This window comes from Chlamydotis macqueenii, chromosome 24 (genome assembly GCF_036417535.1).
Source record: "Chlamydotis macqueenii isolate bChlMac1 chromosome 24, bChlMac1.mat, whole genome shotgun sequence".
Taxonomy (NCBI): Eukaryota; Metazoa; Chordata; class Aves; order Otidiformes; family Otididae; genus Chlamydotis; species Chlamydotis macqueenii.
Window position 1 is genome coordinate 1,257,081 of NC_141579.1, and position 24,510 is coordinate 1,281,590.

Consider the following 24,510-nt stretch of genomic DNA (forward strand, 5'->3'; position numbering starts at 1 on the left):
AAAGCTGTAGGAAACCCGACAGCGGAGGGAGCTGGATGACGGGAAGGGACAGCGTCCAGCTTTTCTTCTTCTTCTTGGCAACCGGCAGCAGGTCTGGCTGCCGTGAGGTAGAGCGTGATGAGTTGGTTGGTCCTCAGCAGGGTGGGAGGGTTTGTTCAGCTTATAGCCCCATTCTGGGAAAGGTCTGTCTCCTACGGTGTGCTTGTCTGGTTCCCAACGTGGAATTCTGTTGGGACCCTTGTGATATAAATACAATCATTTCTAGTTTAAAAAAGAAAAAAAATCTTCCACATTTTAAATTCCAGTGAATAAAGGAGGAGGATTGTTTAGAAAAATGCTGGGTGAACTTTAACCCAATTTAATGTTCATTTTAATAATACATTTTTCCTTGTATTTTACATCAATTCCAAACACAAACAGTGAACCAAACAATAGACATTCCAAATTTTTCCTGTATTTACTGGGCTACTGCAGATCTGCATTTGTAGCTAAACTCAGAGAGTGATTTTTAAAAAGATGTTAGAAAATTCATCTCATCTTCAGATGTGAAAGAATATTCTAACGTGTTGGATGTGTGCATGGATGCGGGCAAACATTGCTGTGTAATTCCAACCGATGTTACAAATTTTGTCCAGGTAAAATAACGAGGTTGGTGCTTTGGAAATGCTTTGGAGACATTCTCTTGCGTCGGAATATTAAGATAAGGCTGAGGTTCAGGGATCTCAGAACATTTTAGTGCCAGGATAATTTTTTCAAAGCAAAACAAAGGGCTCATCTATGATGTGTGGAAGGATACACATCCCCTTTCAGTAGCTTGTGGGCCCTCTAGTGGGATTTACTGGGTTGGGCCAGTCCCCAGCTACAGCAGCAAACTGGGAACTTGCCTCCTGTCTGTATTTTACCTGTACGTGCTGAACACGGTTCCTTAGACCCTTCTGAGCCTCTCTGCTTTCCTCCTGCAGTTTGAGTTCCATGACCTCTATGGCTTCTTCCAGCCTTTTTACAGCTGCCTTTCCTTTCTGCAGCCTTACCCTTTTCCAGTGTGAATCCCCTCCGAAAGCGTTCCGGAGGGCAGGATGCGAGGCAGGGTTGAAGCGATGTTAGATGCGAGTTTCGAGGTGCTGTGATTCCGCCCTGTAAGAGGAATCCCAAGGAGAATCACAGTGGGTTCTCACTTCCTTCACTGAACCAAAAAAAAAAAAAAAAGAAATTAAAATCTAATTTCAAGTTTAAAGCTGAAATTATTAAATGGGGACTTAGACCAAAAAGTGGCAAATTTAAAAAGAAAAAAAGACAAGAAGAGAGGAGGAATGAAAGGAGAGGAAGAAAGGGACAGAAAGAAGGAGGAAATATCGCGCCGACCGTGGCTGAGTCAGGTTCAGAAATCACTGAAATCCCTTATTTTGCTCTTTCGAATGAAAGCCAAAGGTGATTCCTAGACAGAGGCGCTGGGACAGTAATTCTTTATTTCCAGGTATCTGGAACACAGGCTGAAGCTGTACAGAGGGTTTATTAGGCAATGCCAGGCTAGCTGCTTGTCCATTTTGGCCAGGCTAGCGTAAACTTTCCCAAAACACCAAGCTCTTGGCATCTCCGGAGACCGCTACTGGAGCTGCTGGAACGAAGAGTCTTTGGACAGACAGTGGGAATGAGTACTGCTCCGTATTCCTTGGACTCTGAAATCCCCCGCGCAAACCATTTCAAATAATGAGGAAATCTTTAAATAAATCTTAAGTCTGCTTGCGGGTGGTGCCTGAACGAAGAAAGGAGCTGTATTCCATGAATACACCATTCATGGCTCGCAGTTCCCCGTTCTCATTTGACGCTTAGTTGTTTCCCACACTGAATTCTTCTTTGTCTTGCCCACAGCTACACCTACCTTCTGCTGGGATACTGGTAAATCCCTCCTCTTAAGCTGGGGCAGTACGGTAACGGGCATCCACAAGCGGCAAAGGCGATTCGGTCTGGTAGCGCTACCTCATTTCCCAATAAAACGCTCCGTTTCAATCTGGTAGGAGAAGCTGGGTGACAAAGGACGCAAAAGTAAGGATCTTCTTCCTTACTGTCGTTAAAGATCTCACAGTGTTTTTCGTAAGAGAAGGAGAGTTTGGTCTCCTGCCCAGTTAAATTTTGGCAATGCTGTTCCCGGTTGTGTCTGTCCTGCTATCAGACCAGTTAGCTCTGCATCCAACCATCCTGAAAACTTCCTCAGAGGGAAAGGAGGCATCTGCTCAGCCGCACGGAGACAACCTCCCCAGGTACATGGAACACATTTATCATGTCCTGCGGGATTAACGGAGTGGCTTCTCATCCCACAGCGGTTGGGCTGTCGTGTCTAAAGGAGGGAGAACTCCGTCCCGAAGGCAGGTGGGAATCCATACGTGTGGTCGGATCTGCCCCACCGCCTGGGCAGCCCACGCTGTTTAAAGTCAGCACCCGGGCTCCAGGCGGGGCAGGCGAGGAGGTCAGTCACCTCCGGGGACGGTGAGCGCTGAGCCGAGTGGAGCCTGACACCCTGATGCTCTCGCCGTTTGCACCGAGTCTTCTCAGGACAGCCTGTACTTCAGGAAAGAATAAGACACTTTGTGCTGCTTCAGGGCTTTTTCTCTGCCAGTACAGGCAGCATTTAACACCTGACATGGAGAATTTCAACAGAAAGTTAGAAACGATCGCATTCCCTGTGAAAACCCCGGTGTCCCTGCAGTTGCTCAGACTCTCCTCTGGCTGCCACGGGGACGTTAAACCTTCAGCAGTTTGCCTCTCTGAAGGCGGATTTTGGTTCCCTGCCTGGAAAAACAGTAGGCGAAATAGTAAAACCTTAAATTCGAACATGTGTAAGTTATACATCTTATTTCCATTTTCAAGCAACATTCCCTCAGCAAGACATGAGGAAAAAATTACCATCTGCCTTAGAATATCTCGGTGGAGCATTTATCTCCCAGCCATGATAACTGAATTTCAGTAATTTCTCCTTCCCCCCCCCACTTCAGATTAAGAAACAAATTTGTTTATTGTCCAAACTTGGAAGTCTTGCCAGCTGAACTCGGAGGGTGGGATTTGGTGCGCTGTCATAGTTCTTACCCTTCAGTGAACGGTTTCCTCCCAGGCCACTTTGCTTCTGGCAGGGAAGGAAGATGCTGTGCAGTTAAAGCAATGGACTAAACCGCGCTGGATACGGGCTCTGTGCTCGCTTCGCGTAGAGGTTGCACCCTTGTGAAGCCGAGGGGGACAATGCTGCCCTTTCCTGGGACGTTCTTCAGAGCTGGGACGTGCTGTCTGCCCAGGGCAGGCTGTAGACTGGTATTTTCAGTGACCTCTAGAGCTAAAAGCATGAGTTACGACAAAATCTGTGCTCCGTGTCTGTGGTTTGGAGGCTCATAATTCTCCCAGAGCAGGACAGAGAAAGCCTGTTGCCTGCCAAGGGTCTGCATGTAGTCCAGGTCTTAGCGCAGTGCCACCTGAGTTGCTAAGTGTTCCCTCCTCATCAGTCCCTCACCTCAGAAGTAAAACTGGGGCCAAAGCCTTTTTCACACACAGCTGCTGTGGCCTGAAGTCCTTGATTCAGGCCCAAGGCACCCCAGATTTCTAGATTTCTTATCCAAGTGGAGAAGCCCAGGCAGACCAATGTGACAGGCGCTTGTTTTTTATGGTTCCTGAGTTTTGATATTTCAGAGATAGTGAGTGTGACCTCACAGCTACCGTTGCCTTTGTCCGAAAGTCACTCTGCTTTGCACCTCCAAGTCTCTTTCCTCCAACTGGTTTCATTATCAGAGATCTCCTCCGTGAGACCTGTGATTCGTAGATCATTCATGTGACAAGCCAGCAGTGGCCTGTCCCACATGTAAAGAACCCACCTTTTCACCTTCGGGATACTTGCCGTTTCTGTAACCCAGGCCTCCTTCTGCTGCAGCAGGAATAATGACAAGTCATCTGTTTCCTTCTGCATTTCAGGGAGTCCCCCGTAGACTGCAGTGTGAACAAATGCAGCAAGCTCATCGGAGCAGGGACGGAGTCCAACCCGATGAGTTACAACACCTACATGGATGAGAAGAACGGGCCTCCTCCCAACATGACCACCAACGAGAGGAGAGTCATTGTCCCAGCAGGTACCACCACCATCAAACTCTTTGTGTCTTATTTTCTTGCATTGTCTTAAATATCCAGCTGAACAGATAAGGCTTGTTTTGGTGTGTTGAACCAAATCTATCTCCTGTGATGTGTTAGAGGAGAATCTGCAGTGCTTCCTGGGACATGCGTGGTGTGATCAAAGAGCGCAGTCCATAGGGAAGAATAAGCCTGAAGTGGACTCAAATTGTAAGTCTCGTGGTGCTCTGCAAGGCCCAGATGCACTTTCATGTCATATTGATTCAAAATGAGCTATTTTGTTTTCATTTTTTTGTTAGAAGTAGAACACCAGAAAAAATTCTATTTTGCAGGAACTACATTACCCTTCCAAAAACTGTTACACAGAAACATTCCTGTCCAGTTCTCTGTGTTTGATATCCACATCTGCTATCTGAAATTGGCAGGATGCATTGGATAATCGAGGAGGAGAGCTGCTGCGGCAGGCAACCAGTGAAGTCTGAACCTGGAACGAGGAGTCTTTTCCCTGCAAAGTTTATAAACACCGTAGATCTAAACAGGCTAGCCCAGGAACTTTCCAGATGTTACGAGCCAAGTCCTGGCCCAATTTGCATACCAAAACTTCCACTGATCTCAAGGGGTGCAGCTTTTCACCCGGCGTTGTGAGGGTTTCACCCAGGGTTGTAGCCGATTCAAGCAGATGAACTGTTGGCAGAAAGAAATGTACTCGTGGAATTCAGTTCTGATCACGGCTTGACCGTGAACAGATGACAATTCCCGAGCATTTGTTTGCCATTTAGGATGAAAAGGAAAAGCTTGAACTGAATGTAGCGAAGGGAAGCCAAGAAAAGATTGACAGCAAATCTCAAAGTACTGTTTAAGCCCTTGTTAGGATCTGCTTAGAGAGACTGGCTAACCTAATTGGTGACAGGAGCAGATGTGTTTTCAGCCTCAACATGGCCTAGAAAGGCAGTACCAGCTAAAGAAAGTCAAGAGGGAAAATTTATCCCGCTCTTCACCATTCCATTTCTGCATATTTAAAAAGACCAAAGGTGGGCATTGTTGAAATAAGGGGAAATCATAGATTCATAGAATCACAGAAGGGTTAGAGTTGGAAGGGACCTTCAAAGCCCACCCAGCCCAACCCCCCTGCCAGGAGCAGGGACATCTCCAACCAGATCAGGTTGCTCAGAGCCCCGGCCAACCTGGCCTTGAACGTTTCCAGGGATGGGGACTTTTAGTGCCCTCGGTGGAAGAGAAGGTTTAAAATCTCCTCTTTGAAGGAAAGTGAGAAAAAAAGGACTTTTATCCCCCCTCATGAACATCCCCAGATCAAAACCTCGAGATGCTTGTGAATAGCAGTGATTTACCAGACTTTGGAAGACAATAATGAACATCATCCCAGATCTCTGGCTGCAGGATACGAGGCCAAATTCATCCAAGAAAGGCATTTGGAAATTTTAATATAATCCAGAGTGAGGATTTATAGCGCATTAGGGTGAAGATAGGCAAGAATAATGTCACATTAGGCTTGCAATGGTAATAATAACAAACTCTAAGCCATGTTTCAAGAAGGCAGTTTTTCAGAGACTCCTCAATGTCTTTTGCAGTGATAAATAGGCTGAATGAATATCTGAAATTCAAAAGTGTTTGTTTAAAGGGAGACCACAAATTCACTATGCCCTCTAAATGCTGGGTTATTTTCCAAAACTCAAGACAAATAACTCTTTCAATTAAAAAAAAAAAAAAGCATCCTCTCTTGAATACTTGCATTGTGAAATTTGCAGCCTTTTGCCAGTGCTTAGAAAGCAGAATTTAAATCAGCTATTGCCAAAACATAAAGGCAATCCATCTTTCTTTCCCAAAGCAGACTTGCAAAGGTATGGGGTTGTAAGTTCCATGCTTAGAACTCAGCTTTAAGCAGCCTAACTTTACTAGAAATTCAGTGGGGAAATGGCACCGTTATAATTTCAGCATTCCTTGTTCTTCTCTGTTTCATGCTGTTATTCTGGAACTCGAGTGTCCCGGAATGTACCGGGTATGGCCACTACCTGAGCTTTTGTGTCAAGGGATCCCTGCAGCCCAAGCACACGCAGTCCTTGGCCAACACATTATTTTATTCACTATAAAACGTGTGGCAGGGGCATTTCTTGTCCCTCCCCAAAGCACAACCTATCAGCCGTGTGATGGCCTCATAGTTCTGATCCATTTTCTCAGCTGCTTCAGGACCTGAGGTGTTTGAGGTTTATCTTAGAGGAACGTACCAGCAGCGCTGGACACATCGAACGTCTCCAAAGTTTCAGCTTGACTTTGCGATCCTCTCCAGCTGTAGTGGAACATGAATTTGCAGCTTGAATTTTGAAACGGGATACATGGGGAGAAGCAGCGCAGGAAACGTCTGAAAATGCAGATAGGCTCTGAAAATGACTCTGTAAAAATGGCATTGTGGTATAAATTCTTGCTGGGACTTTCTGATCTAATGCTCTTTTCGAAACTCAAAGGATGATTTCTTTTTTTAACTACTGGTGCAGCAAACCATCACCACGGGGTCTGAAACTCCAGCCGGGATCAATCTCTCTCTTACGTCATCGCCTGCAATAAAGATTCCGCAGCTGGAGCTTTGCTGGCAGTTGATAGTGATGCATGAGACAGTAGAAAATCCACATCACCCTCCAATAGCTGCCTTGGTTTTACGGGGCTAGCGGAGGCAGAACTGTGTTCTTGTCAGCGGGGTGAACAAATGTGACTCAGAGATACACGACAAGCTGCTCTGTTTAAGCAATATATTTTTTTTTTTTTCGGAGTCCCATTGCTGACCGTAAATACCGCCGTCCTCAGACTTTAAAATGCCATCTGTTGGGACTTTGTGAAGGATGGTGTGACTTGTACAGCGCTGATGTAATTATATAGCATCGCAGAACCCAAGCTGTGACAAGTGTACCCTTTCAAAGGGATGAGTTTGCTTTTGGAAGCTTTTTTTCCAGAGGGGGAAAAGTCCCAGTCAGATGTCACTGGTATTGTTCCCAAGCACAGGTGTAAGATTCAGGCAGGTGGGAGACACCCAAGAGAACGTACCCTGCCAGTGGGTCAGGGTGATCAATTTATGTGCACAGGGCTTGTTCATCTTGGCAAAACGCATTGGAATCGGTAAATTAAATCCATTTGATCGCGTAAACAGTGGTTACTGGTGTGACTGAGCTACAGCGAGCGCTAGAGGCTCAAGGCTTGCGTGTAGTGTTACCATCCGTTGTGCTTTCCTGCCAGATCCCACCCTGTGGACCCAGGACCATGTGCGCCAGTGGCTGGAATGGGCTATAAAGGAGTATGGCTTAATGGATATTGACACCACCATCTTCCAGAATATGGATGGCAAGGAGCTCTGCAAAATGAACAAGGATGACTTCCTCCGAACCACCTCCCTCTACAACACAGAAGTTCTGATGTCTCACCTCACTTACCTCAGGGAAAGTAAGTATTGCTCCAACTCATCCCAGCCCTAACGTGATGTGCCGGTAGGATAAGCTTCCATGAGGGTTGAACTTCTAGGGCTCTTCTTGCAGGTTACCTAGTAGTGAGGATGAGGGGAAAAAAAATAGAGAAAGGCAAGCAGAGGGAGCAAACAAGGAAGGGAGGACTAAAAAGTGGGTTGGAAAGTTATTTTTTACTTAAATGGAGTTACTGGTGCTATCAGGGAGGTGAAGAACTGAGCAGGACTCTTAAGAAGATTAGATAGTCTTACAGATAACAAAAACATCTGTGGCTATAAGATAAAAAATACATAAATTTGCTGTGGAGATTAAACCAAGCATTAACCGATGTGTCACGGGCAAATTATTCCGTAATTTTGCTGTTAGACTGCCGTGCAGTTTCCCCTAAGGCTTCTGCTAAAAACTGCTTCAAAATAGAACCCACAACTGGCCAGAGTTGGAGATTTTCCATGTTCCTGGAGGCCCAGATTTGTTGGAAAGAGGCAAAAATAAAAGAGTAATTCCTCAGATGGAAGTGTACTGAAGCAGACGTCATTCACATGATGTAGTACTCAAATGACTGCTGGACCTCTTCATCGCTCCTCTCTGTCCCACTCCAGAGTACGCAATGGATCCAATATTCCTTTCTGCTGTATTAAGCCCCTAAGACAGAAGCTGTGAGGAGTCTTCTGAGCTGCTTCTGGAAGAGGAGTGATCACCTCATGGCTAGCACTTGAGGCTGGCAGTCGCAGATTCAGACCTTTCTAAAACCTCCTACGCAAGCGGGAGCATGGCCATCGCTTCCAAACGTCTCCTCCTCATCTATAAAATGGAGCTAAAAGCATTTCCTTTCCTCGCAAAGGTGTGCTAAGGGTAATTGTGCTATGATGAGGCCAGAGAACTGGAGCTAAATCCCACGCGTTCCAATATTTTTTTCAAGTGAAGTGGTTTTTATGGGTGTATAATTACTTGAGGACTGAAAAATCAGGAGAAGGTGCCATAAAGCAAGGTGGGAGGGCAAGGAGAGAAAGAAAAAAGAGTATTTTCTTCACTGGGAAATCAAATTGTGATGTAAAGGCAGCTGAAGATGTCTCCATCTTGCCAGTGCAATAAAGCAACAGAAATTTATTTAGGGCGTTTCTTCAAAGCTGTTCAGCACTGGTCTCTCCCTGCCTCTGCTAAAATCAGCGGGAGTTTTACAGATTGCAGTGGGAGAAGAGTTAGATCACAGATGGGTGCCTTTGTAAGCTCCACCTTTATTCTGTTTGAGAAGCTGAGCCAAGGAAATGATTCACAACAAATAACCCAATTGTTTGATTTGAACAGTTTTTATTCCTTGCGACTTCACAAAAAAAAAAAATAATTCCCCATCCTAAATCATTTGCAAATTTCATCCGGTTTCATTAGCAAAGAGCTACTGGGTCACAGAACAGTTCTGGGTTATTGCAGACACAGGATGGCTTTGGGACTAAGGTTTCTGTACAGGATTACCTGCTTTTATGGGAAATCGTAAGGCAGTTTTGGTTGCTTTGGCCAAGCCTGCTGACTTCGGCCAGGCAAATCAGACGCTTTGTAACCGGAAATGTTTTGAAAGTCCCGCTAGATAAATACTCAAGTGAGACACTTGACTTGTTTCATCGATAAGACTTGAAAATTGACAGAAGAAGGAGTTGTATGGGTTTGGAAACAAAGAAGCAGGCTGAATTTGAGAAGGTTGGCGGAAGACTTGGATTCTTTCGTTGCTTTGCGTCCAGACAGCATCTTCACTAATAGTCTCACATGTTAGGGGTCCCATTACTTGGGGTGTTCAAAGAGAGCATCAGAGGAAACCTGAAGGCCTGGATTCAATGGCCACCTTTCCCATTTGCTGCTGTCCATTTATCCAAGAAAAAAATTCCCAATTGATCCTACCTACCTTTAGACGCCTGAAATCCCTAAATTAGAACTCTGCTCACACTGGTTTCTCTTTCTAGGAAAGAAGAAACGGCGCACGTTGAAATTCAGGCTAGTAGTCCCCTAGTTCACACATCGCCTTTAAATGCCTGAAATTTCCCGATTATAAATTTCTCTCTGGGCTGTTCTAAGCCGTCGTGCGAGTGCTGTCCTTATTAAAGCAAGCTCCTGTCTGCCTGGAGGTTGGGCAGCCTCGGAAGAGCATTCCTTTCCGTGCAGCTGTTCCTAGCGCTGCCTAATGACATGTCTGGTTTCTGGATTGCTGGTTAACTCCCTCGCGGAGTAACGCCTTCGAAAGGAGCTTATTGTTTTTCCAGACTGATTTCCAGCGGATGTTTAGTGCCGAGCCTCTGAGCTCAGTGCCACGGGGAGATGGTCTTTTTTTTTTTTTCCTGAATTTTCCCCTTTTGTAAGGTTGTTTGTTTCAGAGACATCCAGCTCTGCTCCTGCTTGGGGTGGAGAATACGTGATGGCAACAAAACCCAGGAGAATTCTGGGGAATTGCGGATCCGTAGGCTAGATTACATCTGCCCAGCCTCTCTCTTGAAAGGTGTTCATCCTCTCAGGATATTCAGCTGGATATGTGATGACTAGTGAATCCTCAACTCTGGTCTTTGTTTTTCAAGGAACAAAGCTGATCGGAACTTTCTGAGCCTGTTTGCTGGCCAGGCAAGGAAACCCCCTGAAAATCAGCTTCCTCAGAAGCTTTTCAATATTTTACACTCCCGACTGGGGTGAAAAAATTCTTAAAACTGCCTTTGAAGTGTGTTCGTTTGGCACATCTGAGGCCAGGTTGGAAAAATAAACTCGTAACTTTTGCAAGACCTCAAGAATAGCTCAATCTTAGTTTTGGAGAGAGAAGGTTCACGTGACCTATTTAATATAATGGAGACTAAACCAAACTCTTACCACAGCACCTTCAGTCATCAGGCCAAGCGTAGGTCTGGAGCAGAACGGTGCAGCTGTGTCCTGTTTCCGTAACCTATTGAAGCCGTCAGGAATTCAGACGCCTCTGAAATTCAGGAGATTTCAGACTTGCAGAACCTACTCCTGCAGCACTCTCCATCCTTTGGAATCTCTCAGTAGTTTTTTCAGGGAACTTACCGTCCACCCCCCCAAACGATCATCTTTCTTTTGGTGTTTCCAAAATTGTGAAGCCATGCCTTGACTTTTTCTTCTTCTCCTTCATCCCCCTGCACCTTCAGACTCCAGACTGACTGCTATGCCGATATTTTTTTCAAACAGAGTCTGTCTGGTGCATCTTCTCCAGTCAGTGGGAAGAGAGGTTTGAATGTTTTCAGGCTCCGTTTGGGATGAACATCAGAAGAAGCCTGAACTGTCACCTCCCGTCCTTCTCCTCTCTAGTTACGGGGGGTCGGTTGCGTGTGGTGTGTACAAATGAAAAGAGCCTGAAGGGGAAAGAATGAGACCGTGGTGAGAAGCAGAAGCAGAAAACTGCTGTGTGGTTTCGAGCTGTAGGTTGGTGCCAAACAAAACGATACTGCTACATGCAGCAGAACCCTGAGTCTAGCAGGAGATGTGGAAGGAAGGCCACGTGGCCTTTCAGAAGGTGAGGATAAAAAAGACTTCCAGATGAAATAGGCTTCAAGATTGTGAAACCAAGATGCTCCTGCATCTCGGAAGGATGAGCTGCCTCGTGAGAAGGAAGGCTTTGTGGGGAAAAAAACCTCTCCTACTCTGTTTTTCAGTCCTTTTCCATTTCCTCTTTAATTAATGCAAGGGAAATAAAAGAGGAAAGGAAAAGGCAGGGGGAACCATAAGCTAACGTGTTTAATATTAATTATTGGGAATAACCCTGCACGTTATTAAGAAATACCGGTGTTTCCACAAAGAGCTGATTTAGCCTCAGGTGTCACTGACCCAGCGAGGGGCAGGGGGAATAAGAACAGAAGGAAAATTCAACGCAGCCAAAGTTTTGCCCAAGAGCGGGTCAGGGAGGGAGCAGCCTGGCCTCTGTCTGTCTGTCTGTCTGTGTCTCTCTGTCCTCATCTGCTTCTCTGGCTTTCTCTCTTTTCCTCCTTCATTGAAAACCCTTAATAGGAAACACATTTCCTTTTCTGTGGTGTTCCCACCAGAAACCTCAGACTGTCGGGCAAAGGTGAGAACTTTTAGCAATTAAACCGGGGGAGGCGCCGTCCCTTTCCAGTGGCTTGGGCTGCATTTTTTAGCGTCAAGTAGCTATAGGTTGATAATACGGGCTTGTTCCGTGCTATTCATCACCCCACCCCCACCTCCTCAGCCAGGCAGCACAACCAGGCATTTGCAGCCTATTTAGTCATAGAAAACTGCGTTTCTGAATTCCTCAGCACTTCTCTGTCTGGCGGGGGCAAGCTGGGCTGGGCGTTGCATTCAGGATCTACTTCAAATAACCTGAAAAGGAGAGAGCAGTGGACAGGAGTTTCCTTGCGGATATTCAAGAAAGAAATGCCAAAGCCATTTGATGAAAACATGAGTTGGGTGGACAAAGCTGTTGCTGCCAATTTCTTGAAATATTTCAGCCAATTACTGTGGCTATCTGCAACTTTCACAGTCAAGGTACCCTTGAGATCCCTTTGGACTCTTTCCCTCCTAGTTTACCACGTTATGCATCCCAGTCCTTTGAAACATCCCCTGTCTTGCGGCATCTGGTAGCATCCATCCTCCGCTCCCTATGAGTAGGCTTTGTTTTCCAACACCTTCTGCCTCTGTGTACACGCTGGCTTGTGCACCTCTTGGGCTTTGTTTGCATTTAGGGAAGAAAAGAAATCCATAGGAACCCTGCCAAAGAATCTGGGGATGCTCAGGGGCAGCACAGCACATACACAAATCTATATTGCCTGCTGCGTGTTGCTTGGGACATTAAATGGGACAGAATCTCCCTGAACAGAGGGATGTGTAGATATAAATAGCGGAAAGTGTCTGTAAAAGCACTTCTCATCCATCCCAATCCATGGCAAGATTGCTGCCTGGCTCCAGTCGACATTGCCAATGCCTACCAAGAAGGGCCCTGGGCCTCGTTAGGGATGTCACCGCCTGACGCAGTGGAATCTTTTCCAAAGAGCCGTAGGAAAGGTGAGCCTGGAAGATTATCCAGAGTAAACACATATAACTAGACAACCATGAAATGCGTATTACATGCTGGCTTCCGAGAGCTCATAGGGCCTCTTCCTCCGTTTCCAGAGGAGTTTGCAGGAGAATAAAAGTAAAATGCTTAGAAAGGAACATTTCCACCAAGAAAGCTACTTTCAAACTCCAGAAAGCATGGGACATGCTGGAATACAAGTACGATTTTTGCGGCTTTTGGCCCAAAACCAAGCATGTGACGCTCTAAAAATGTTCAGATCCTGACAGTGCAACTCATGGGACTTCTACTGTGTGTTCCTCAAACAGGAAACTTCTCTGTCACAACGACAGAGAGAAAAGCTTCTTCCTTATCCTGTAAGACAATCTGTGCCATAGGAATTTCTAGAGATCACGGTGGAGGAGGACATCACGGTGCTCAGTGAAGGAGGCAAATGTCTTTATTTTGATTTGCAGGTGGAGAAAGCGTAGCACATGTGTGACATACAGCTACCAGGCTTTTAAAAGGATTTCATATCCATCATAGAAAATGGTCTGAAAATTTTGGTCTTTAGATTCCAGTGATAGCATTTGCTCCCCGTCTGTGTGGTTCCCCCCTGGCAGAGCGCGTTCAAACCGCAATAACTCATTTTCTTTTCGTTACAGGTAGCTCACTGCTGGCCTACAATACTCCATCCCACACAGAAGCTTCCTCACGTCTTGCCACCAAAGAAGGTCAGTCTTTTGCATATAAATGTCATGGCTTCCTCTGCTCTCATGATGGTTTTGATTGAGTTAACTAGACTTTTTACAGAATATCCTTGGCATGAAAATATTCTGATCTGCTGTGCATGCACAGTGTGGTTAAATTAGGTTTTCCAGCTATAGTCCCATTCCTTTTTTTTATTATTATTTTTTATTGAAAAACTGGATTCTCAGTCATGGTAAAATTATGAGAGTTGGTGTGATGGGTATGATGCAGATCCCTTACCTGCATAAGACAGTAAGTCACAGTCAGACAGTTGAACTGCTAAAGGCCAAATAGGATGTTAAAGACCAAAAATCTGGTCCTGTGCTCTATAATTTACTGTGTAGGACTTGGAGCCTTGAGTTTGGTCTTCCTTTCCCTTTGTGTAACTGCAGGAGCACTGTTTTCATTCCCTGAACTTTGTTCAGCTCCTCCATTTGAAAAGCTCCCGGGCAAAGTGTGAAATCTCGTGTCTGCCGTATGAGATAACCCACCTAGGAGCAGCCTGCTCTCGTGCTGAGATGGCTTCCTCACCTCATATCTAAACATTTCTGTGCCTTTCAGGAGGGCATGGCTTCACTGATGAGCTGCAAGTTTGCATTTCAAAGAATAGTGGGGAAAGGCAGAAAGTCTTTTGTTTAAGCAGCTGGAGAGGGAGAAACAACCCCCCTATTTCACAGTCATCTATTTAAAATTAATAAAAGCTAGGCATGCTCCTGTTTGAATAAAGCAGACACACATAGAATCCAAGAACAGTTAGGGTTGGAAGGGACCTTCAAAGCCCACCCAGTCCAAACCCCTGCCAGGAGCAGGGACATCTCCAGCCAAATCAGGTTGCTCAGAGCCCCGGCCAACCTGGCCTGGAACGTTTCCAGGGATGGGGCATCCACCACCTCTCTGGGCAACCTGGGCCAGTGCTCCACCACCCTCAGCGTAAAAAATTCTTTTCCTAATATCTGAACTAAACCTACCTCTCTCTATTTTGAAACCATGCACGTGTTCCTCCACAACTTCCCCCATAAACACAAGTGCACATCCAAGACTCTGCTCTTTCTGTCTCAGGCCAGGTGGCTGCTAAAAATAAAGGGCAGAAAGCCACAGGTTTTTTTTATTAAAGAGAAATGCTCTGTGTAAAATTGCACTTCTTGAAATTTTTTATACCCTTTATCTTTCCAAGTTGGGCCCAGAGTCACTCAGGCAGAAAGAAATTTGAGGGAAAATGTGTTCCTCCCCCTCTGTTTTTACTGCCCTCAAGTGTGGGTTTTTTGAGTGCAGCTGACAGAAGTTTGCATTTGATTTCTGTCAGCGAGGCGTTTGCAACTTTACATGGGACTTTCATCATGTGTCAATAAAGGACTAAGCACACCCATGGGGCCGTCAAATAAAAATTAAGAACTAGCGTAGAAATGTTGAAATCCTATCTATTCCTCTTCCATTTCTTCCTACGATGCGTAAATTTCCGATGCATTTTTTGATGCCTGTAGGATAAACCGACCCACTCCAACCTTCTGTCACTGTTTCGTGCCCCAAGTACTGTTTGTGAGATAAGATGACGGGATAAGAGACACGTGAACATGACAGGCTGACAGATAAGGAGCTGGGGGAGCTGAGTGAAGTGTCTTCTCCAATATCACAGGAGAAACTCATGATGGACATAAAACTGGGCTTGGGATTCCTCAGCCTCGGTCCGGTCTGTTAGGCAACAGGATTTTCCTTGCTTCCTGTTTTTAATGGGCTGGCTTCAAGATGATGATATCATTTTGGAAAAGGAATTTCAGGTTAAAAATAATGATTTTTTAATAAGTATTTTCTTGGCTTCTTAACTTCTCAAAAGATGAAACATTTTTCTTTATGTTATATTTATTAATCCTGTAAATATTTCTTCTCTCTGTGCCTGTGGATAAAACCAGACAAACAAATTTTTCAAACCGCCTTCCCTTGAGGATTCAAAACCAGGAGGAGATGATGAAATAGTACAATACGCATCAGAGACAGGAAAAAACAATACTATTTTCCTCACTCCTTTAATTCTTCTTGCACGTTCTCTAAGATAACATTAGCTGATGCACATAACCTGCTTGGGCAAATTCCATGGGAAAAGGATGCTCTTTGCAAACGCTGCATCCACGTACCGTAAAAAAAAAGAACCTACATGGCAAAAAAAGGGATGGCAGTGACACAGAAAGACGCCAGTGTTTCAGATGGAGCTCGTGGCCCTGCTCTCAGATCAGACAGATAGAAAGCTTGTTGTGTTCCAAGGACTCTTGTTGCCTGAGCTTCTTTGCTTCTCGGCCTCATAAACACTCAGAAGTATGGTATTTAGTGTCATTGGTACAAATTCTCTTCAGCTGCCTTTGAGAAATAAATTGCGCTAATGAAAATCACCGGTATTTTTTGGCTGGGGAATGATTTTCTGGAAAATGAAACGAGGTCGCTCTCATTGCTGAATGGAAAGATTTGTGTCCTGCTCCCAGTGTCCCGCCGGAGAGATGGCCTGTTTCATTTTCCGTGACTGTTTGGAGCTCTGACTGACCTACTGTAGGTACTGGAGACGTGGGAGAAGAACCTGAGACCACATTATCTGCCCAAGACCGTGGAGGTTTTAAATTGCTGGCCTTCAGCATGATCTCATTTAAGTAGGTTTCCATAGGGAAATAAAAGTATATTCACATACAGCAACATTTCGGAGGCCAAAGGGCTGTCCCCTGTACGGTTGGGAGCATTCTGGCCTCAGTCCAACACATTTGTAACGTTCATGCTTACTTTTAAGCACGTTGGGTTCTGCGCAGCTTGCGTGTTTAATGCACAAGCCTAAATGCTGGGCAGGATTTGAACCCAAGCAGGACAGCGCTGGCAGTTTCCAGAGAGGCAGAACCATGACTTGATGTGTAAAATCACACATGTCTAAGCAGGCATGTTTGCGTGTTGTATACGTGGTGCTGATGCACAGGGACGGGGGTGTGTGTGCAGTGAGGCGGCAGAGAGGGATGATGGAAGAGCTGGCCAGTAAGGGCTACACCCGCGCGTCACTGGTGAAAACTTACTGGGGTGATCTGGCATGGCTCTTGGCTTCCAGGTGAGCATACAGGTTGTGTATATCTCGTTTAAAAGGTTGGGTTCAGCCTGGGTCTTTGTCCTCCAGCGCTGTCCTCTGCATACGTTAGGCTCAGCCTAAGGCAATAGAATAGCGTAGAATACTGGTAAACCAGCGCCAGTGGATGCCCCATCCCTGGAAACGTTCCAGGCCAGGTTGGCCGGGGCTCTGAGCAACCTGATCTGGTTGGAGATGTCCCTGCTCCTGGCAGGGGGGTTGGACTGGGTGGCCTTTGAAGGTCCCTTCCAACCCAAACCATTCTCTGATTCTATAAATCCAACCTAAATTCAGGCAGAGCATAGGAAAACTGACGTGCTACTGGCATTTCCAAAGAGGAGAGAAGTTTGTATGTGAATGCATGAATATGGATATAGGAGGCGGATATTATGGATTTACTATGTGGCTATGTGTTTACGTTTGCATTATAGAAGTGTTTGTGTGAACAATAAGGATGTTTGGGTCCCAGGTGTGTTTGCTTGCATGTTTTGTTCCATTGTTGGCAAATTTAAGAAGCTAAACAAATCGGTGAGCTCTGAAACTCACGTAGCGTGGTTTCCCGCGGGTTTGTACCCATGTTCGTTGTGAGCCCTTGACGAAGAGTTTCCTGGTGTCGCAGCATTAATGGGATCTCTTGGATGCAGATTTCCTGGGACCTAACAAAACGTGAGTCCCTGCAGCACAATCTCTCTCCTCTTTCCCCAGCGATTTCCTTTAAACTGGTAGGAACTCTTTAAAACTCACCTTTCCTCCTCGTCAAATCTGGTGACAATTTGGCGTGACAGGTTAAAATGGTTTTGGGGACTGGAGAGAGAGGGGTAAAGAGACCGCAGGCAGCACGATTGCGTAAGCACGGTTCCCACAGGAAAACAGTCTCAAATTCCTGCTGAAATTCTTCTCTTGAAAAGGCCATTTTTCAGGTCTAAAAGGTTGTCATGTGAAAAATATCGACCGGTTCAGTAAACTCTTCTTCCCAGCGTGTCGGCAAGGCCCCTTGTTGGGCAGCAAAGGTTGTAAACCCTCCGCTCTCGGTCGTGTCAGAGAAAAAGCAGTTGCAGCTTTGTGCCCTCTTAATTGTCTGGACACGTTAGAACATTTGCCGATGATATTTGTGTGCCTGGTGATGAAATATCCCATTTTTAGCTCCGTCGCTGGAAAAGGGGAGGCTTTTTTGGTGCTTCTCATGTTGCAATTGTGTGGCCAAACCAGGGATTTACGATTTCGGGAGAGACAGTAGCTAGCGCTCTTGGATTTTTCTTTCTTTTTTTTTTTTTTTTAATTGTTTTCCTTTGAAATTCCAGAGTTAGTGTTTTGTCTGCTTTCTCCCTGACCCTCTTCGGAGGCAGGCGTGTGTTTTTTCACCAGAAAAACTGGGAACAAAGAATCGTTGTCTTTAAGCTGGAGCAGGCAGGAAACCCAACTCACAAGGGATCACCTCGAGCCAGCGCTGTCCCAGAGTAGACTCCAGTTCTCTGAATTCAACCTGACAGCTTGTCTGGAGCACTTTCTAAGTAACCATTATCCTTCCTTTTCTCCCAGCAAAAGAGCTATTATTTTTTTGCCTAGGGTGCCCTGCGAGCAATGTTATTGCACATGTTGGGGAGGGGGTTACGCGTTTGCTGGGGTGCAGTCCCGCCGGTGAAACGCTCTTGGAAGTGCTTTGGCTGTTTCCTAAGATAAGAGTAAAATTGTTTCCTGATAAAGAGTTAAAATGCTGTAAAAATGCTAGCTGCAACGTCCGCGCATGTGTGTATGCCCTTCCCTTTTCTCTTCGGCGCGTATTGCTGCGTCTAGCTTTTTTTTCGCCGTGAACATGCGTTTCTTGTTCCCTACTTCTGCATTTGTGTCTTTTTCAACAAGCGCAGTTAGCTGTTTGTTTTTCCCCCCTCTCCGTGTGCTCCCGCGCCGTGCCGCTTGCATTTTTGTGCACAGCCGTGTGTGTGTTTGGGATGCACGCGCTTGTACGTGCGCGAAGGGCGCTCGGAAGCGCGCCTGTCCGAATATCCAATTGCGTGTCTGCGTTTTTGCTCCCGTCTGCGTGTCTGCAGCCCTTTGTCGCCCAGTAACGCGTACGCTGACTGGAAAGTGACTTTTTTCCAAGCTGGCTCTGGAAGGGATTCTTAGGACACATACTTCACTCCTCATGCACTGTGCATTGGGACTTCTGCTGCTGATACTAAAAGCAGCAACAACAACAACAAAAAATCCTCATGACTTCCTCCTTTTCTTCATAATGTGTCTTTGTAAGTGTTGCGCAGGATAACTCGGCCATGAATCGGGAAGTGCCATCGCTGCACGGCTCTGGGATGTTTTTCTAGCCGCGCTCGCGCAACTGGGGGCTGTCGCCTATGGCTCAAAGCAAACAGGGAACGACTCCAGGTTCGGGAGGCCAGAGCCCTCCTCTGAGCGGAGCAGCGGAGCTCCAGGCCCTAGAAGTGCTTTGTGTCGGCTTGCTGGGCCCGGTCTAAGGACGGAGAAGGATCTCATGGTGGAGAGACCTGCTTTGGGAGAGACCAGGCCCACCATGAGCACGCCCCTGTCTGTGCGAGCTGTGTTTGATCGCTCCGGTCTGTATTTCCATACGGATAGCGATACCTAACCAGGCTCTCAGCTACTTTCAGAGATTTCCCAGGTTAAAACTGTTCTGCAACAGATTTCTTATTTAAATCCAGCAGCCACTTAGTCCCTTGTCACAGGGTTTAAGTTGACTTCAAGTCAAAAATGATCTTGTTCCAAGCCTGGACTTCAGTGTCCGTGTCAGTTCCTCATCTCTCAAACATATTAACAGCAATGTAGAGATGTTTGACTTTTTTAAAAAAAAATTGTGAAATAATCACGGATAACGTGGAGTAGAAGTTATTTTGAAATTATTCTGTGCTCAGCTAGTTGCTTCCTCTTAGTGGAGAGTCTTAGAATTACTTAATTCCACACCCCATCCCTGTGCTGGTGATTCCTTAGCACAAGGAGCAGGACGTTATGGTCTTGAAGCAGAAATGCATGAGTTTGATGCTTGGAGGCACTGGAAAGTCTTACGTAATTGTGAGCGCAGTCATAGTAATGCTGGCCGTGAATGACACACAGCGCGATGTATGGCATACATGCTAAGCAATTGTTTTAATTAGCAGAAACAGTAAATTGAAAAGTCTAGGTGTTATGGGAAACAGGTTGCTGATTTGCTTGGACCATATTTTGTAGAAGTTTGCAAAGGCCAGAGGATTCCTTATCCTCTGCTCCGCTCCTAGTCCTGTTCCACCACCCCTGCCACGCACCGTCAAACTGCCTGCAGACGAGTGATGGCATCCAGAGCCTCCCTAGCTTTGTGCTAGGAAAAATCGTGTCTAAGGAAATCTCTGCTGCTGTTGTACGGTTTTGCGCCCTGTGTATCGAGATTTAGCACTTGGAGCCAGAGCGGGCCTGGGAAGAACCTTGCAGACTCCACAACCTTTATGTTTGCTGCCATCATTTCAAATAATGTGTCTAATGTTTCTAGGAGGACTTTGAGGTGTTTTTGGCTTCCTTGCCCCTCCAGAAACCCACAGTCTAGATTTCTTCTCTCCAACTGGCTTTAAACACAACCCCACCTCTTCAATGCGATCTCCAGGAGGCTGAATGACGGGAGTGTGAGGGCTGGACGCTCAGCAGCTTGGCAGGCCTGTCTTACATGTTTGCTTTGCAGCAGCAGTGTTTTTTGTTCCCGTGCGCCTCTGTTGGGACTTTTCCAAGATACCAGAGCAGTGCCAGTCCCAGCCACCGCACACCACCTCACCTCGGGAGGAAAAGCAGTGAGGTCCTGCACCCTCCTTTCTCTCTCCCTATACAGTAGTTACCGCAAAATAGACCCCGAGTGACCACTTAGGTTAATCACAAGTTTGGATCCCCTAGGACACCTGGTTCTGCTTTCCTCATTTAGAGGAACTAATTTAAATTCCAGCCACCAAGCCAGCATCCTTTCTTCCTACCGAAGCAGAAGGTCTCATTGCAAAAACCAGACCGCGTTCTGCACGGAGAAGCCTGTGGATCCCACAGCCCGCTTCAAATTTGCAGCCTTCTCCTTCCAAGTCACACTCGGTCAGAGGCTGCCTGTGTGTTTCGAAGGGAAACGGAGGTAGTAAGTGGTCAAACAATTCACTGATACTTGGGAAACTTGCCTTTGTTTTCTTCCTGGCTCTGTCCCCATGACTTAGGACAAGCCACTTTCCATCCTTTGGCTTCCTAGGCTCCTTGGAGGTATCAGCTCCGTTAGCCAGAGGTTGGTAGGCTCTTCCTATTGCTTAGCACCTACCGTGCTGGGGAATTTAGACGCCCCCGTGAGTTTGCTCCACGTGTCTTTCCCCAGACACCACCTCCAAAAATTAACCTGGCGTGACACTGCGCATGGGTCTCACGGAGGGAGCTGATGTTCGGGCCAGTCACCCCGCACCTTGACGCTGAGACCCGGCAGTTCATAAAACAACGGGTGCCTGGCCGGAAAAGAGCTGCTGCTGCTGCCAGTGATGCCAAGAATACGATAAATACGCCATGCCTTCCCAGCCTTGCTTGCAGTTAAGGCCACTATGTCAGCATAGACGTCATTTCAAATAAGATTTCCCTAGAGTGTCTATAAATAATTTAGTCCATAAGTGACCCAGCCCCACTGGATCCATCCTAGAACAAAAAAAAAAAAAAAAAATTCCTAAGAACTTTTTCAAGCTTATCAGAGAGGGTTTGCACTCTAATACTTCATATCTTAAACGCAGAATCCCTAATGGCTTGTTCGCTGGATTGCGTTCAAGCTGAAAGGACCGCTCGGCATCCTGGTTGAGCTTTGCTGTGGTGTGGAAATCTGCTTGGGGATTTGAAGGCTGGTTTCCGAGGGAAATGAGTCGCTGTGTGTCTGTCCGCCCGTCCCAGCCTGTTGGTCTGTTTAGACTAAATAAACCCAGAGGCGTGGGGAGCAGGAGAGAAGCAGCCCTCAAGCTGTGAGGTGAAGAGAGGGGGTGTCTGGAAAGGTGCGTTGAGCCTGCCGTGTCTTCCCAACCGCAATGCCATGCCTCCTACGCTTACACAGCACAACGTGCCTCCGTTCTCCTCCTCCCTGTCGCACAGTCTCAACCAGAGCATCCCTGGGACGCGGTCCTCAGTTTCTTCCCACATCAAGTCCTTCCTTTGTTGCGCCAGGCAGTCTGAGATGAATGAATTGCAGAGATTTCATTAATTTAGCTCATCTCAAACTTCCCAGGACAGCCTGCCTAATGCCCAGTCTTGATTTTGCCCATTTTGCTGTGTTCTAAGCCTTTTCTCAGCCTTCTGCGTAGCCTAGCAGGCTGTTTCGCTATTGCTGGTTTACATCTCATTCCAGAGGAACCCGTAGGCTTTGGAAGGGGAGCTGCACGGCGGAGGATGAGAACTTCCAAATGGCACAGAGAGCGGGGAGGTAGGAGGTGAGAAGGTATAGACCTAGGGTAGCAAAGGTCCAGAGACCAAGGCTATGCAGTCTGATTTCTGGGAAAGCTGCTTCGTCTGGAAAAGGCAACCTGAGGAAAATGCCTTTATGCATGTAAATAAATAAAATTATATTTAACCTTCTTCCCAGGTGAGCGTGAATGTTCACGAAGCTGCGAGATCCTTAGTTGAAAGGTGCTGTGAAAGTGGAAAGCGTTATTAATATCCTTTACCTTCCTCGTCATAGAGTGTGCATTCATGCCGGGGAATTTCTGGACATAAACCAGACAGCTGCGGAATGACATTTCTTGAAAGCATCTATGATTTATTTTCTGCTCTTTAATTCCATTTGGTATTGAACACACATTTGTCACAGGACCGTTGTTCCGCTGCGCCTTTTAAGTCTAAAACAGACTCGGGGACCTGATCCGCAGCCAGGATGAATCCGCCCCTAACTTCACTGCAGCTCTTCGCTGGTTTGCACCAGAAGAGGACCTTAGCCCAAGTCTTTTAACTGCCATTCCGCAAGTTTTGGTGTAAAATCCAAGTGGTTTTCACGACACATAAGACTCTCCCTGTAGCTAACCGTCTGGCTGGAGTTCTGTAGGATCTCTCCGAGCCGCTGGGTGTCAGGTCCTGGGAATGATCATGTTTTTGCAGAAACTCGAGTCTCTGGATAGGTTCCCCGAGTCTGCCTTTTCCATTTCATTTTAAACACATTCAGCTTTTAGAGTCTGGGCCTGGAAGCTGGGAGGGCTGGTGTGGTTCTTTCACGTCGCATGGATTTTTGTGAAAACAAAACAAAAATAGCTTAGTGGCTTGGATTTTTTTTTTTTTTTTTTTTTTTTTTTTTGAGAGGGAAAGGAAAAATTGGAAAGTTGCACTAGTGGAGTGGACACGTCGTTTTAATAGCAATGCCTTTACAGCTAACGATCATCTTTAACCCTTCTTAGCATTGCAACATCACACTCAGCCCTACGTCTCATCCTAACACCACGAGCATGGCAGACCTGACGTATGCCCACACTTTACTCTATAATCCATTCTTGCTAGGGGAAACTGAGGCAAAGAGGCTCCTCTGAGGGACGCTAAAACTGGATTAAACCTGGGCTGAGTCCCATTCATCCTTCCAAGCTGGTGTAAAACATCAGCTAGAAGGAAACTCATTCAGAGAGGTTTTGAATAGTAATTTTGAGCAGGTTTAGCCAAACTGATTCGGAGAATCAAGCTTTGAACCAAGCCCAAGGAGCCATAGCAATACGTGCCTGGTCTCTGACTGTAATAGTGTCACTTACCGGTTGAAAAAAGCTCAAGAGAAGCATTTTACACTCTTTCTGTGACGCTGTGAGCAAAGCAGCCTCCTCTTCTGTGACCAAGTTTCTCCATCTGGAGGAGGAGGAGGAGGAGGAGGAGGAGGAGGAGGAGGAGGAGGAGGAGGAGGAGAATCATCTATCCAGATGATGGCCTGGTTGTCTACTCAAAACATACTGATGCATCTGAACCAACCGACCCATTGGTAGCAGGCGACTCACTTCGGTCAATTACCTGACCCGAAAGAATCAGAGGAAATGAAAAATTCTCAATCAGGTTTGCTACTTTTTTGGAAAGTATTTTTTTTTCCCCAATTTGAAAAGAATTTTTCTGTTGAAAAATTAATTGCTGCCTTTCTTTTTAACGGGACCACCATGTAAGTGACATTTCCATTTAAATTACGTAATGGCAAAGCTGCTTCTGATTGAGCTCACAAAAAAAAGTACATTAGCATCTTGACCAGTGAAAGTTTCTGAGGTTTTGCCTTTGTCTCTCAGTTCAGAGCTCTCCGTGTTTTTTTTCCAAATATTTCCCAAAACATTGCTCTAATAGCTGGAGTTGTAATACTTCTGAAGGATATCCCAGGGGAGAAATGAAAGTCGGAGCCTGGCTGCAAAGAGGACATGGGAAAAGCCAGCAACGACTTCAGGCCTCGTCTCCACTCTCCTGATTTCGGTCGCTGATAGAACGGCAGCCCAAGCTCCGCGTGCGCTCAGATGAAGTGAGGATTTATTTGCACGATGCGTTTCCAGCGAGGAAAATGCCACCCGTGCAAACAGCCGCTTATTTACAACAAAGCCAGCTCCTCAGAACTGAGCTTGGGGATAAAATTCCCTGCCTGAGCCAGTTTCCAGCCCTGCCGCTCCTCGCCCGGCTGTGGGAGCGGGGACAGGGCTCCTTTCTGGGGACGGCGTGGCGGGGGTGATGTCCCATCGTGCTCTTTGTAGCGGGCTGAAACCGTAGCGGTTTGTTTTCCAGTCCGATCTATTTGCGGTGGGCTTTGCGGTTTCTAGTAGAAAGGGAAAAAACAAATAAGTAAAATAAAAATAAAAGCAGGCAGATTGCATGAGCTCTGTTTTCCCTCGTTCCCCTCTCCTCCCTCCTCCTCGTTCTCTCCCTCTCTTCCCCTCCCCTTCCCTCTCCCCTCTCTGTTTTCCTTTTCATGCCAACAACTAGAAGGCTGTAATTTCAAAGCTGCGGCGGCTTTCCCAGCGCCGGGAGGAATGTGCAAGTGCCTGGGATGTTTTCACAGGGAGCCGTGCAGCCCAACGGGACGTGGGGCAGTGCCCACTCCTTTCCAGCGGCACGGCCAGAGGGGCATTTTGAATTTCGATGCTTTTTCCCCTTTCCCCTCTCCTTAAAATAGCTCTCGTGCT

At 46.4% G+C, this 24,510-nt stretch overlaps 1 protein-coding gene across 7 annotated transcripts in view; it reads left to right on the forward strand.

The window, feature by feature from the left end:
* The window catches only part of FLI1 (Fli-1 proto-oncogene, ETS transcription factor), a 79,858-nt gene that overhangs the window by 48,942 nt on the left and 6,406 nt on the right, over positions 1-24,510 (forward strand). For all 7 annotated transcript variants that reach the window (XM_086766071.1, XM_086766069.1, XM_086766068.1 and 4 more), the window contains 3 exons: positions 3,952-4,106; positions 7,348-7,551; positions 13,230-13,298. In XM_086766071.1, the coding sequence (XP_086622197.1) occupies positions 3,952-4,106; positions 7,348-7,551; positions 13,230-13,298 (428 nt within the window). The remainder of the gene's footprint in view (positions 1-3,951; positions 4,107-7,347; positions 7,552-13,229; positions 13,299-24,510) is intronic.